Here is a 13,359-nt window from a genome sequence, read left to right as displayed (position 1 = left end):
TCCGGAATCATGTTCCCTACAATCACAATTACTAATAACCGAATCACAGACCATTTTTAAATTGATGAAATCAACAGCCACCCTTGAGAGACAACAGCCATTACAAGGCATAGGCATAATTATTATTATTTGTAAGAAAATAAGGCATTTATTTTGTTGTGTTACTCCTTATTTGCAAATATTAATCAGTTAGAGCAGAAGGGTGACAACATATGCAATGAGACACAAATCTTGATGATTCAAACCAATTATAGAAGTACAAGGCATGCTCAAATATTATGAACGTAGCACCTTCTTTTCATGTCCGGCACTGGCAAGCAATTTCCCATCTGTAGAAAAGTGGCAACAGACAACTTTGCTGTTGCTCGTTCGTATGCAACCGACATCATTGAATGTAAACCCTGAACAAAGCACAATAAAGCAAACTCCGCAAAATATTTGCCAATTTCAAATGTGAAAGAAATATTCACCCTTTGAAGGTTCTGGGTTGTGTTCTACAGGACTTCGTTTTAATGCAGCAAAAATATCTCTACCATCTCCATCATCATTAGAAAGAAATGACTCTACATGATCATCCAAAGAACCAACATCCGCAAAATGCTCCAAGTCATCCTGTCAAAGTAACTATAAACAAACTGGCCAGAAATAAAAAAAGGGTTCAAGTTTCCATCTTATAATTTTGGGAAACTTACATACGCAGCACACAATTCTTATGTATTTACATATCACAAACATAAACTTTCATCTATATATATATATATATAGATATATATTATAAGGAAAAGCACTATAGCTCCATACATGTTAATGTGAAAGTAGGATTACAAAATGAGTGAGCAGATCACTCAAAACAACCCATCCTATCTGTCTAACTAGATCATACAAAAAAGTGATACGTAAATACATAAGAATTGTGTATAATGCATGTAAATGCCTATTTATTTTAAGAGAAAATAAAACACTTTTCAAGGGATACCATTTGATTAGAAGATGCAGCGAGCCCAGCTGTAGCATCCGTGCCGTAAATCATTAAACCTTTTGTTAAGTTGTTAACATGCTGTATGTTTCCAGCCATTGTAACACCTTCACCTGTTGTATGCGTGGATGGTGTTGATGGTTGGGAATTAGAAGGGCCCAAAGTATTTCCTGTTCCAGTACTATTTGCTGCTCCTGATGAAGTAGTTTGTTTTCTTTTTCTGTTGTTCTATATGTCAAAAACAATTCAAGAATAACATGTGAAAATATTTTCTTATATTTAAATATCCTTATAAGCTTATTTAGATAAAGTGCACCAATGATCCTTTGCCATCAAGTAAAGCATGTGCAAACATAAATGTAACATTATGCAATATATGCAAATCAAACACACAATGTAAAGATCCATATTCAAACCTTGAGTCTTAAAAAAAACATCACAATTTAGGTTATAGTCTAATGAGTGAAAATTGTATTTCTCTTTCCCGATAAATTTGAAAACTGCACATCCAAAATGAAGCACATGTATAAAGGGACTAAGAAAATAATAATAATAAAACAACCTTTGAAAAATTAAAACTTGATCTTTTCAACGCTTACATTTGTCATTTCAAAAATTGTTAATCAAGGTTTTAAGCGGCTTAGAAAATAAAGAATAGGAACCAAACCATCTACGCCATCACTCATCAAATTTTGCATGCACTCAATAAACAGCAAAAAAATCAAAGATTTTGATGAATTTAATCCTTTGTAGTTTTGACTTGTCAGAAAATCAGCACTCGTGAGGTGGATTTTTGTTCATCAGAGACGAAATTTCTTCAAAGAAAATTTGGAAGAACAAAAATTGCTCCATCTCAGTGTACATTAAAGTAACTCATTGAAGCATAAGTAACATATTGTTTGAAAAAGCATAAATAACAAAACTTAGTAAGAAACCTGTCATGGGAAGACCTAAAATGGTAAAATTGAAGTCGAGTAAGGTATCTAGGAAGTAATCAGCCCAATAAAACTCCATCATTTATAGATCCAATGGTAAAAATTTTTTATAATAAAAAAATTAAAATGACAAATGAGACATTAGATTAACTCTGACCAGTATATTCATCAGAAAAAAAAAAGGTTAAAAACACATAGATAACAAATTACTGTATTCATGGGCATTATGTCATCCATACTTTATCTTCTTGAATATAAAACCAAAGATGGTATCCAACCACTCCTTCGTTGTTTGAATTTAAATATTAAAAAAGAGTTATCCCACAAAGCATCCTTGAAGTATCCCATAAGCCAATTATTGAGAAAGTGTTTTCTAGAAATGCAATTCACCTTCAGAAAATCTATGTTTATTAGGCAAAGAATATTTTACCTGCTGTAATTGTTGTTGCTGCTGCAGTTGTTCCTGTGGCTGGGCTGCCTTCATCTAAATTAGGAAGAACAAAGAAAAATCAAAACTAAAATCAACAGAAGGTTTTTCATCATCTTCGTCGCCATAGCTAGAAAGGTACTAAAAACAGTGAAGTAATTAATTGTTAAACCATGGTCTGAACATAAATTAAACTAAAATTTCCATATTATGCAAGAACCATCAGTTCTAAATCACACCAAAGAAACGTAAATGAATAAAACTGTAGGTAGCCTAGGCATAACCAAATTATCATGAAACTAGGCCAACATTTCACCTACACATAGAATCTCTCATACGCAGAAGAATTGGCAGAATGACTAAGTTAGAGCAAATCCATGTTCCAAAATCCTGAATAATGCATTAAGGCATGAACTAATCAAACATGCATAGAAATTACAGAAGCCTTCATATCACAGAAACAAACCTGACAGAAAGACCAACAAAAGCAATAGCTGGCATAAAACTCGTTAATGTGATTTTGCTCGGGAAGGAAATGGTTGTAAGGAAATTCTATCAAAGTTTACTACGCATTTGAAGCACTACATATCAACACCTCAAACCATACTAACTAAAGGGGCATTTGGCAAAGAAATTTATTGCTTTAAGGCAACATAGAAGAGCATGAATAAAGTAGTTCTAAAATGCATGGACCATGAAGCACCAAATACTCATCTCTATAGAGGATCTCTCAACCAATATTGCACCATGTTATGGTCCCGTCAATTTCTCCATATTACAACACAGATATCTACTTGAAAATTAAACGAAGACAAATCTATGTTTTCTGAATCTACAGGTTTTAAATAAACACGAACAAATGCAAATGTACCTTCATAATATATTCAGCCTGATCTGGTCTAACTTTCGGTGAACTTGCTTGCATAGGGGAACCTACTAAGCCATCAGTCACAGCAGGTTGACCATCTTTTCCATTCAAGTTCCCCCTCGGTAAATTTCTTAATCTCCGTGGATCCATATCTCCATAATTAGGAGTATTTCCAAGACTTCCTTGAGCCTGGGCTTGGGCCAAGTATTGTTGTTGCTGTTGTGGTGACAAAAGCTGAAATTGAGATTGCGTTGACAGATAAGGCTTCTGCATTTGTGGATTTAAACTCGGACGCATTTGATCTATTCCCTAGAAAAAAAAATTAAATGAAACAGAAAACCTGAGTAACATGTATAGTCTAATGTTCTATTCAACAGTGGAATAGTCTCATTTCAGCACAGACCAAAAAATAAAAGGTCTCTACCATGAAAAAAATAGGGGTTCAATTCAAACAAAATTGAACAAAGAGAATCTCTATACGGACTTACAGTCAAAGGCCAGCCCTTCAAAGGAAGACCACTTACACCTTGATTCAACCCTGCAAAAGTGGACCATATGGATAAAAATCATCAAGATGGAACATTTCTTTTTTCGAACACTTCTTTTTTGGGGTAATGGCTCTATCATCATTTGATTTTACAAAGAAGAAATGAACACAAAGAATCAATTCTACTTAATATATTAATTTGTTCTAGATATGCTGCTTCAAAACCTTGAATATAAGCTCAAATTCGAGATGTACATTAGATTTTAGGCCTGCTGAGTGTATCGAATAGTGTAAAAATAAATAAATAATAAATAATAAATAATAACTTTATAAAAGATAGAAAATAGTTTCCTTGGATCGGTGGGCTAGGTTGGCATAAGATCAACTAAATCCCCGTTTACATTAAATTCAAAAATAAGCCCAACCAGCATGATACCGGAGTTGACCCAAACCACGACGCAAGACGACAAATATTATTGTTAAATTTAGAACGATGATACATGGGAGACTCAAAACAAAGGAAAACAATCAAAAAAAGCAAAAGTGTAGAAATGATTGCAAACAAATGACACAACAACAAGACACAAACAATCCTAACAAGGAGGAAATCCGGGGTGATGGTGAAAGACAAACGACTACGGTGAAGGCCGGAGAGGTTTCAGGCTGCAGTAGAGGCATCGAAACACAGCTGGAGAAAGTGGAGAAGTCACCAATGGCTGAAATCCGGATTGCAGCTGACTGCGGCCTGCAGGGAAGCTGCAGGGAGGAGGTGCGGCGGCTGGAGTAAGAGGGGCAGCAGGCAGGATGGCCTAAAGGCAGCTAGAAGAGCTAAGAAGGGGCAGCAGTGGTTGCGGCCTGCATGGAAACTGCAGAGAGATCGGTGGTGGCCTACAGAGAGGCAGGGGGAGGGTTCATCAATCTGCTGATAGTTGTCGATGGTTGCTGAGGACTGCTAGAAGAGTAGAGGCGGGGCGGCGATCAGATGGTGGCTGAAGGGTTGTGGGAGCCTACTGGAAGGAGAGGGGAGGAGGTGTGGTGGCCTGCTGGTGGCTAAGAAGTGGGTTGACAACATCAGAAAAGGTGGAAGAATAGATAAATAACTCGGCAGGGTCGACTTATAGCCGGATCACCACCCGGACCCATGGAGAAGATCACCACCTTGGACGAGGGACAGCCGAAGCACTTTCTCGACGTCGTATACAACCCTCGAAGGAGAAAACACTTAGGCTAAAACCTGAATTCAGATATCAAAAGCAAGACCTCCAACTCCAAACACATTATCTCCTATTTATAAAGAGGCGACCTATTTTAGGAAACACTTAAAATATGAAGAAGAATAAAATCAGATTTCAGATTTTAGGAAAGAAATTTTGAAATAAAAAATGAGACTAAAATCAGATTTTAGGAAAGGATTTAAATTAGAAAGGGTATGGGAAGGAAAATAAGAAAAGAAGAAAAGGAAAGAAAATCAAAAGGAGAAAAATAAAGTGAGCGAAGAGGAAAGAGGGGGTGGCAACCCACCTCCCTTGAGAACCGGCCGGTCCAGCCAGCTGGACCAAGCCCAGACCGGTCCTCCCCCGAGCCCTACATCAGTTTCCCAAGGTTGGGGAGCTTCAACCTCGTTCGTTGAAGCTTCTTGTTCCTTGTCTTTAATCCTTGGAGTGCCTAGGTCTCACTATCAACTTTATTCTCTCAAAGCACTTGCGAGTGTACCTCCATCTCGGTCCAATCTCTTGGGACTGAAATTTCTCACATGGTGGTAGAGAATCAATAGTCACAAAAATCGGCCCCGCTAATCTACTAATAAGAGCTCTTGCACCCTCAGGCTCTACCGAAGGAAGTAGAATGAGACGTTTGTCATCCTTAAAGAAGGAATACGTGTTTTTGAATCCATCATAGTAAGCCTTCCAATAAAATTGCCACGGTCGTCCTAGCAGAAGGTGGAGACCAGGTCACACCCTACTTGATCCTATAGCTAACTCCCTATTGAAAACTCAACTAGGCATTGTTAGTCTATGCTGACCCTGCTTTCCTTTTTTCAGCCACGTGAGTGAGTATAGTTGGGAAAGTCTCTGAGTCAAGCGTCCAGTTTCTCTACCATCTGAGTCGATGTCACGTTCTTGCTACTACTCCCCGATAATAAAACTGCATACCTTTATGTTCACTGTGCGGCAGTTGTAGAAAATGTTATGGCGAAGCCACTGCGGATCTCTTGTGTCCTCGGCTTGCAGAATGCATTGAATCACAAGTGCTCTCCCTCATCTAGTGGAAATTAATGCTCCTCACATGTTCCTCTACTTCCTGCTCCACGAAAACCTCTTCCACAGTGCCCTGCTCGATAAAAGTTACAACTCTACTCTTCGGATAGCTAGAGGCTATATGCCCAAATCCGTGATATCTGAAGCATTTTATGGAGATCAAAATAGTAGGCTTCTTCTCACTGAGGGTAGTTTTCTCCGAATCTGAACCAATTTTCTCAACTCTCTCCGACATGCTCTTGCTGGTGTCTCTAATTGTGGATGGCTGCCTAGTTGGTGGTGGTTATTGGCTCTGCTTCTGTTGCCTTTCTACTTTCAATGCTAGTGTATGGACGTCCCCCAACGTCTAGTACGGCTGTAGCTGCACCACAATTCTAATACTAGGCTTCAAACCCCCCAAAATATTTGGCTACTGTATTCTCATCTGGCTCTGTTAGATCGCACTTCAGCTGCAAGTGGTGGTCGAACTGAGTTGTGAACTAGGCTTCAAGCCCCCAAGATATCTGGCTCTGTTAGATTGCACTTGAGCTATAAGTGGTCGAACTGAGCTGCAAACTCCTCCACTGAAAGGTCAATCTGTTGTAGATTGTGGAGTTTCAAAAACATATCTTGATGATAACGAGGGTGAAAATATTTCTTCTGCGTGGTTTTCTTCATCTTCTCCCACCCTATAATATTTTTGTTGCCTTCTCGCCTCCTCTATCATTGTACATTCTCCAACCATAGGGAGACACTTTTCTTCAATTTGATAGCAACTAATTTGACCGATACCTCTTTGTATTCGAAGATCCACTCTACTGTCTGTAGTCATTCAATAAATTCATCCAGATTCATGTCCCCCCCCCAAAACTCAGGCAAATCTACCTTGACCTCGTGGTCTGCCCTCCAAATGACATCTCATCCCGAAAAGTTTCCCTATGGGAGGGACACAGGTATCCCTCCTCCGTAGGCCTCCTCTAATATTGGATTCTAAAACGTCGTGACGTATCTTCTTCATCACTGAAATTATCCCTATGGAAGAGATTCATATCCTCTTCTCTCTCTCCCATCGACTCTTCAGGTCTCGGTCGAAGATAGCTTATTATTGTGTCATCCCTTCAATTGCAATTCCCTGTTGGAGGAGATAGAGTGCTCGCCATATCTCTTCCCGGATAAGCTCGAACATATTTCTCCTTGGCGGCATGATTGACGGTTTGGGATCTGTGGAAGGGAAAAAAAGAACGAAGGAGAAGAAAAATTAATGAAAAGATAAAAAATGAAAAGCTGAGAAAAAAATATTAAAAAAAAATTATTATGGTGGCTTGGGTAGGGCCGAATGCTAGAAATCCTAAGATGGGACTAGGTTTGGTCTAACTCTGATACCACATGATACCAGAGTTAACCCAAACCACGACAGAGACTACAGATACTATTGTTGAATTTAGAACGAGGATATAATGGTGACTCATAACAAAGAGAAATAATCAAACAGAGCAAAAGTGTAGAAAGGATTGCAACCAAACGACACAACAATAAGACAAAAAATCTTGATGAGGAGGCACTCTGGGGTGATGGAGCAAGGTAAACGACTGCGGTGAAAGTCGGAGAGGTGTCAGACCGCTATAGAGGTGTCGAACCGTAGCTAGAAGAAGCGGAGAAGTCACCGATGGTTGGAATCTGAAGTGCAGCTGACTACAACTTGCAAGGAAGCTGTAGGGAGGTGCGGCGACTGGAGAAGGAAGAGGAGCCGCGAACAGGATAGTTGAAAGACAACTTAAAGAGTTGGGAACGAGCAGCGATGGTTGCGGCCTGCAAAGAAGCTGCAGGGAGAATGGTGGCGACCTGCAGGGAGGGTTCGGCGATTTGTCGATAGATGTCAGTGGTTGTTGAGGCCTGCTCGAAGAGGAGGGTTGGCAGTCTACTGGTAGCTGAAAGGTTGCGACGGCCTGCTGGAAGGACAGAGGAGGTGCGTGGCCCGCAAGTGGCTGAGAAGCGGGTTGACAACAACATGAAGGGTAGAAGGATAGATAAATATCTCCACCACCCGGCCCGGTGGAGACGATCACCAAATCGAACGAGGAACAACTGGAGCACTTTCTCGAGGCCGGATACAACAATCGAAGGGGAAAACACCAAGGCTAAAACCTGAATTCCGATATAAAAAACAAGACCCCTAAATCCAAGCACATCAACTCCTATTTATAAAGGGATTTGACCTATTTTAGGAAACACTTAAAATAAGGAGTATGCAACCTTATTTCAGGAGGAAAAAATTTTTAAAATAAGAAAAATAAATAAAATCATATCTCAAAATTTGGGAAAGGATTTAAATTAGAGAAAGCTTGGAAGGGAGGTAAGAAAAGAAGGAAAGAAAAAGGAAATGAGGGAAAAAGAAAGAGGGGACGGTAGCGCCCCTCCCTTGACGACTGGCCGATCCAGCTAGCATGGACTAAGCCCAGGCCAGTCCTCCCCCGAGCCCTGCATCACATAATTTGAAAATTCCAAGAATTCACATCCACAATTGAATGCTCACTAAAAACTCGTATCCCGTCAAATTTCAATTAAAATTCACACTTTCGAAGTCATGTGATACCTAACGGCCAATAACTCTTACTCCCACAACACTAGCAATAGCAATTCAACTCCACCGACATTCAAAAAGGAACAAATCACAGATTACAACTATCACGCTGGAAAAACACATCAACCATGCACATGTTTTTATTTTATTTTATTTTATAAGACAAAATAAAGACCAAGTACATCTTGAATAAAGCAAACAATCACAACACAAAAATAAGTTTAAGATTACAAAGCCAATAACCACTGCACAAATATTCCACATCAATTTGAAATTTATTCACTACAATTAGAAATCACATTTATATCAAATTTGAATAAAATCAAGAACTGTAATAAGCAGACAAGAAGATATTCATGAAAAAAATAAGAAAATGAAGCAATTCGCCAATGATAAGAAAATCAAGACCTCATGCTAGTACATGGATAATTTCTCCCTAAATTAGGTAGTTGCACATTACATTGCTCAAAAAAATTACAAATCACATTATAGAATAAAAATTTTATTAAATCATATTTATAAATTATATACCTTTAACTTTATTTATAGGCCATTCACCTTTAGGTTAATAGATATGATAGAACAAGATCACCCGATTAAAATTCAAGTTAATCATAATATTCAGGTATGAATTTTAAGCGAATTTTAAAATCTATAACCCTTTTTCGAGACATCACAACTATATATGCTCCAAGCCAAGTTCAATGAACTCCCTAACACCGGAAGAAATTGTTACAAGTATGGATCACTAATGCTATAGAGAATCACTATTGGAGGTGAAACCATGAATAAAAAGGTAATTAAATCTCCTGAAAATCCACTACTATAAATATCACCAAGGATAATATCCAAGCAGGAAGTTCTCAAGATCCACTGAAACAGAAGCTCCCACAAAAAGTGGCAAGGGAAACACCTACGAGGGTGGGACCTGCCTGATAGAGTAATGAAAAGGAAAAATTACAGTTTTGGGGGTGGGTACAACCTTACATTGTTTTTTTTAAGAGATTCCCTATGTTTACTCTCCTTATCTAGGAGTATGCTTGCGCTTATACCTCATATTATTAATTTTAATTTTGAACAAATTGACTAATACCCTCAGTTTTACACACCAAATAAATGAGTGCAGGAATATGCTTAAGCTATGCCATCAAACTCATACTGTCAAGGCACATAATTAGCACTATTACAAAGAAATGAGCTTGAAAATAATAATAATAAAAAAAGTTATGGCTTTTCCTCAACTTTTTTCAGCAGCGAAATATTGGCTTCATTGCAAAAAAAGGCAATCCCAGATAAAGCGTGCTGACTACCACAGCATATTGGAAAAATATCTTATAAAAATTGTTAAACAGGATACCTACCAGGACCTGATAATCCAGATTTTGACTGTATTATACCCTGACCATATATTGATGAATGGTCCATTGGCAAAGAACGCTGAGCCGCAGCCAAGTTCCCATCACATTTAATATCCTGCCAATTGTAAGAAACAAGGTAAAATTATGGCAACAGAGATCAATGTAGCATCAAATTAAGAATGCAATAGAAGTACAAAAATTTACATTTGTCTGTTGACTTCTTGCTTGAATTTGTGGAAATGCTCCAGCATTACCTTGGACTAGCTGCCTGCCTCAATATAATAAACTTAGAATTGCAGCAGGCGGGCGAAATGCCAAAAAGCCAAGGAATGCAAAATAAAGAAAAATATATTGTATTCTTAACAAAAACATAAATCGGAACAAAAGTACCCTGGATGACCAGTCGGTGACTTAAGAAGAGCCATTCGATTAGGATCAAGGAGCTGATTGGATGTCTCAGAATCCATAGATGGAGAATGCTTTAAACGCTCTTCATACATCTTTGCAGCCAGCACACTGGCCGCCGATCCACCTGTGATTCCATCCGAGTTCAGCGCATTCACAGGGGCACTCAGAGAAGGATGACCAGAGTTATTTCTTTGTAATTGCGCTTGTCGCTGCTGCATGAACTGAAATTGCTGCATCTGCAGCTGTTGTTGCTGCTCCCTTGCTTTAAGTTGCTGAGCCTGTATGCCAGTAAATAATTGGTTTTCAAATAATGACACATAAAGTTAATATTGTCAAGATCATTACAACCATTGATGGATCATGGATTAAAGTTTACTTATCTAACACCTAAACTTCAATTTTTAGGTACATGCCACCTTACCTATGCATACCTATGCATGAAAATGTGTATGTATTTCACTTTTTAAAAGTTAAAATGGTGGCAATTTTGATGTGATATGATAGAATAGCGTGGTAAAAACTAAAGTTTATGAGTTAGATAAGTAAATACATAAGAATTGGACAATATGCTTGTAAATGCCCCTTCAAAAAAAAAAAGAAAAAACAGATTCACTTGCTTTTAGAAACCAGACCTCTATATATGCCGCCGCAACTTCTGAGTGCTTTTCATTTGTTCTGGCAATGAAGATATCCCAAAATACAGACCACCACTCAAAAAGAAACCCACCAGGCGCATCTATTGCTGTGCAAATAAAATAAGCGTTATGTGTTTGCTTAAAGAACTAGCTTAATAAATTGATAGCTTCGTGCCCAAATTTATTGACAAATAGTGAGGATAAGTATCAAAACAAATAGGCCCCAAAATAAAAAATGAGACATTTCTGTGTTTACAAAATTCAAAAGATATCTGCTTACAAACAATGAAGAAACCATAAAAATTTCTCTGCAAATTCCATAAAGAAATTATGTAACAGAATTTGATGTATTTAACCAAACTCAAGAAATAATAAAAGAAAGAAATTTAAATCCTCCGATGAACACTAAACAAAAAAAAAAACCATCTGCAACATTTCGTAGCAACTAATGAATGTGGTCTCAAGTGTTCTGACAATAGAAAAAAGCAGAAGAATATGAGATTAATATTAAGGAAATTATTATGGGGCTATTAAACATCTGAAAATTCCTCTTTTTATAACGTTCTTTTCAAGATAATATATGATGAATAACAACACCTGACTGAAATATGTTATTCAGTTCATGTAAACAAAGAAACATCCCAAAACCACTCTTTTAGCTTAAACTCAGACATTGAAATTCTATGATTTTCAAACCTCTAATAAAATTTTCTCTAACCCAACACAGATTAAAACTGAAAAACACATATCGTATAGACTTTACTTCGAGAATTCAAATTGATATAACAAGCCGTCCTCTTTCTATAACTCAAAACCATAGAAAAACATTCCCAAGTACAAAACCCTTGCATGAATATCAAAGACACAAATAAAAAATTCTATTACCTACTGGATCTGGGGCAACCTTTCCCTCCGTCATGAATGCTTTCGCAGTATTCTGCAGATTCCTCTTCAGCAGATAATCATATATATAGACATCAAGCCTGAAAAATAATCAAGAAAAATTTACGAGTGAAAATGCAATTAGAACCTAATCAAGACATTAAACAAAATCAAAACCATCCCATACACACATTTTATCCGCTTCCCAATTACTCTGCGCCATGCTTCCCTCCGATCAACAAACGAAAACCCAACTCTCACTTTGTACAAAGCATCACACTCCACGAAACAAGAAGAACAAAACAAAACAAAACAAAAAAAAACATCAGAATTACGAAATGTTGAAAAGAAAACAACCCCAAAACACAATAAGGATGTCGATCTTACTAACATCATTCGTGCATTATCTCAATCTACCAAAACAACTTAACCGCGCGAGATTGTTATGATTACCTGTCCCTAAATTCCATCCTGTCTTCGATCATTAACCACGCAATCGATAGCTCTATACACACAATTCTTCACATAAACAAACAGGATTGGATCTGTGAGATCACGAACCAAGATCCAAACCCTAGCCAAGAATTAGCTCCTCCCCTTCCAATTCGAGCTGTGTAGAGACGTACCCAATTCCTTTCCCTCGTTCTCTCTCTCTCTTACTCAAAGCTTCTAAGCACAGAGTGGATTTCGAGCTCGTAGCTTCGGATCCGCAGCCTCAGACTCGGAGAAGACGGTATGGGAGGTGGGGACCCAACCCCTGATGGCGGTTGGCTTTGATCCCAAACCGCGCGAGTTTCACGGAACAGCCCAGTAAAAATCCCCCACGCGGAATATGCCAGGTGATATCTACCTACGTAGTGGCTTATCATTGGTCTAAATAAGCGTTTCTCCTTTCCGCCTAACACGGGATTTATGACTCCTAATATGCGAGCTAACTGCGGTATGTAGACCGCGGTTGGAATATGCGGTTGGGATTCGATTCGATATAGTTTTGGACGGCTGAGATGGATCCGCCGGCTTCGAAGAAGGAACTCTGGTGATTAGTGACTGAGATTAAATCACGGCCGTTGAATTCGAGTGGGCCGAAAGACATGGTTGTCCAGGCACGTGGTCCAATCGAACAAACGGATTCATACTGTGATGTAAACTGCCGCCGGATCTGAAATAATCAATGTTTTTATGCTCTTTATATTTATTTCAAAGTGCTAATTACACAATAAAATATGAAGTGATGCGTGTTAGATGATTTGCTGCCATAGAATAAGGATCATTTTTCATATTAGTATAAAAATCAGCACACATTCAAGTAAGTCATCACGGCTTTTATATGAAAAACCCTTGAAAAAGAAAAAATCACAGGATTTGGTTAATTGAAATATATCATTATGAATATTGAGTCAACGTGTCTACTCTTCTCCTGAATTAGGGAAGATGAAATTACAAAATTGTATATTCGTAATCAAACTGCAGTTCTTGGCAACAGCAAGCAGCAAGGGTCATAGTCGATTGTTGCGGAGGTAGTAGTTTGTCTCAAGTGTTGTAAATAATGACTATAGCGCTAACTT

The 13,359-nt window shown here is 38.1% G+C and overlaps 1 protein-coding gene across 3 annotated transcripts in view; it reads right to left on the bottom strand.

Moving 5' to 3' along the window:
• The window catches only part of LOC110039575 (transcriptional corepressor LEUNIG_HOMOLOG), a 19,860-nt gene extending 7,276 nt beyond the window's left edge, over nt 1-12,584 (bottom strand). Inside the window, exons 1-13 of one of the 3 annotated variants that reach the window (XM_020744686.1) lie at nt 12,248-12,584; nt 11,986-12,073; nt 11,798-11,895; nt 10,910-11,019; nt 10,260-10,555; nt 10,074-10,137; nt 9,873-9,984; nt 3,695-3,744; nt 3,210-3,515; nt 2,342-2,395; nt 977-1,204; nt 471-612; nt 292-401 (exon numbers count right to left, since the gene is read on the bottom strand). In XM_020744686.1, the coding sequence (XP_020600345.1) occupies nt 292-401; nt 471-612; nt 977-1,204; nt 2,342-2,395; nt 3,210-3,515; nt 3,695-3,744; nt 9,873-9,984; nt 10,074-10,137; nt 10,260-10,555; nt 10,910-11,019; nt 11,798-11,895; nt 11,986-12,017 (1,602 nt within the window). In that variant the 5' untranslated portion in view covers nt 12,018-12,073; nt 12,248-12,584. Of the gene's footprint in view, nt 1-291; nt 402-470; nt 613-976; nt 1,205-2,341; nt 2,396-3,209; nt 3,516-3,694; nt 3,745-9,872; nt 9,985-10,073; nt 10,138-10,259; nt 10,556-10,909; nt 11,020-11,797; nt 11,896-11,985; nt 12,074-12,181 lie in introns of all 3 variants that reach the window. The other 2 variants (XM_020744687.1, XM_020744688.1) reach the window with 2 other exon arrangements.
• Between the last annotated feature and the right edge of the window lie 775 nt (nt 12,585-13,359).

Source organism: Phalaenopsis equestris, unplaced genomic scaffold, assembly GCF_001263595.1.
Source record: "Phalaenopsis equestris unplaced genomic scaffold, ASM126359v1 Scaffold000002, whole genome shotgun sequence".
In the NCBI taxonomy this organism is placed as follows: Eukaryota; Viridiplantae; Streptophyta; class Magnoliopsida; order Asparagales; family Orchidaceae; genus Phalaenopsis; species Phalaenopsis equestris.
This window is presented reverse-complemented; position numbering and strand designations above follow the sequence as displayed.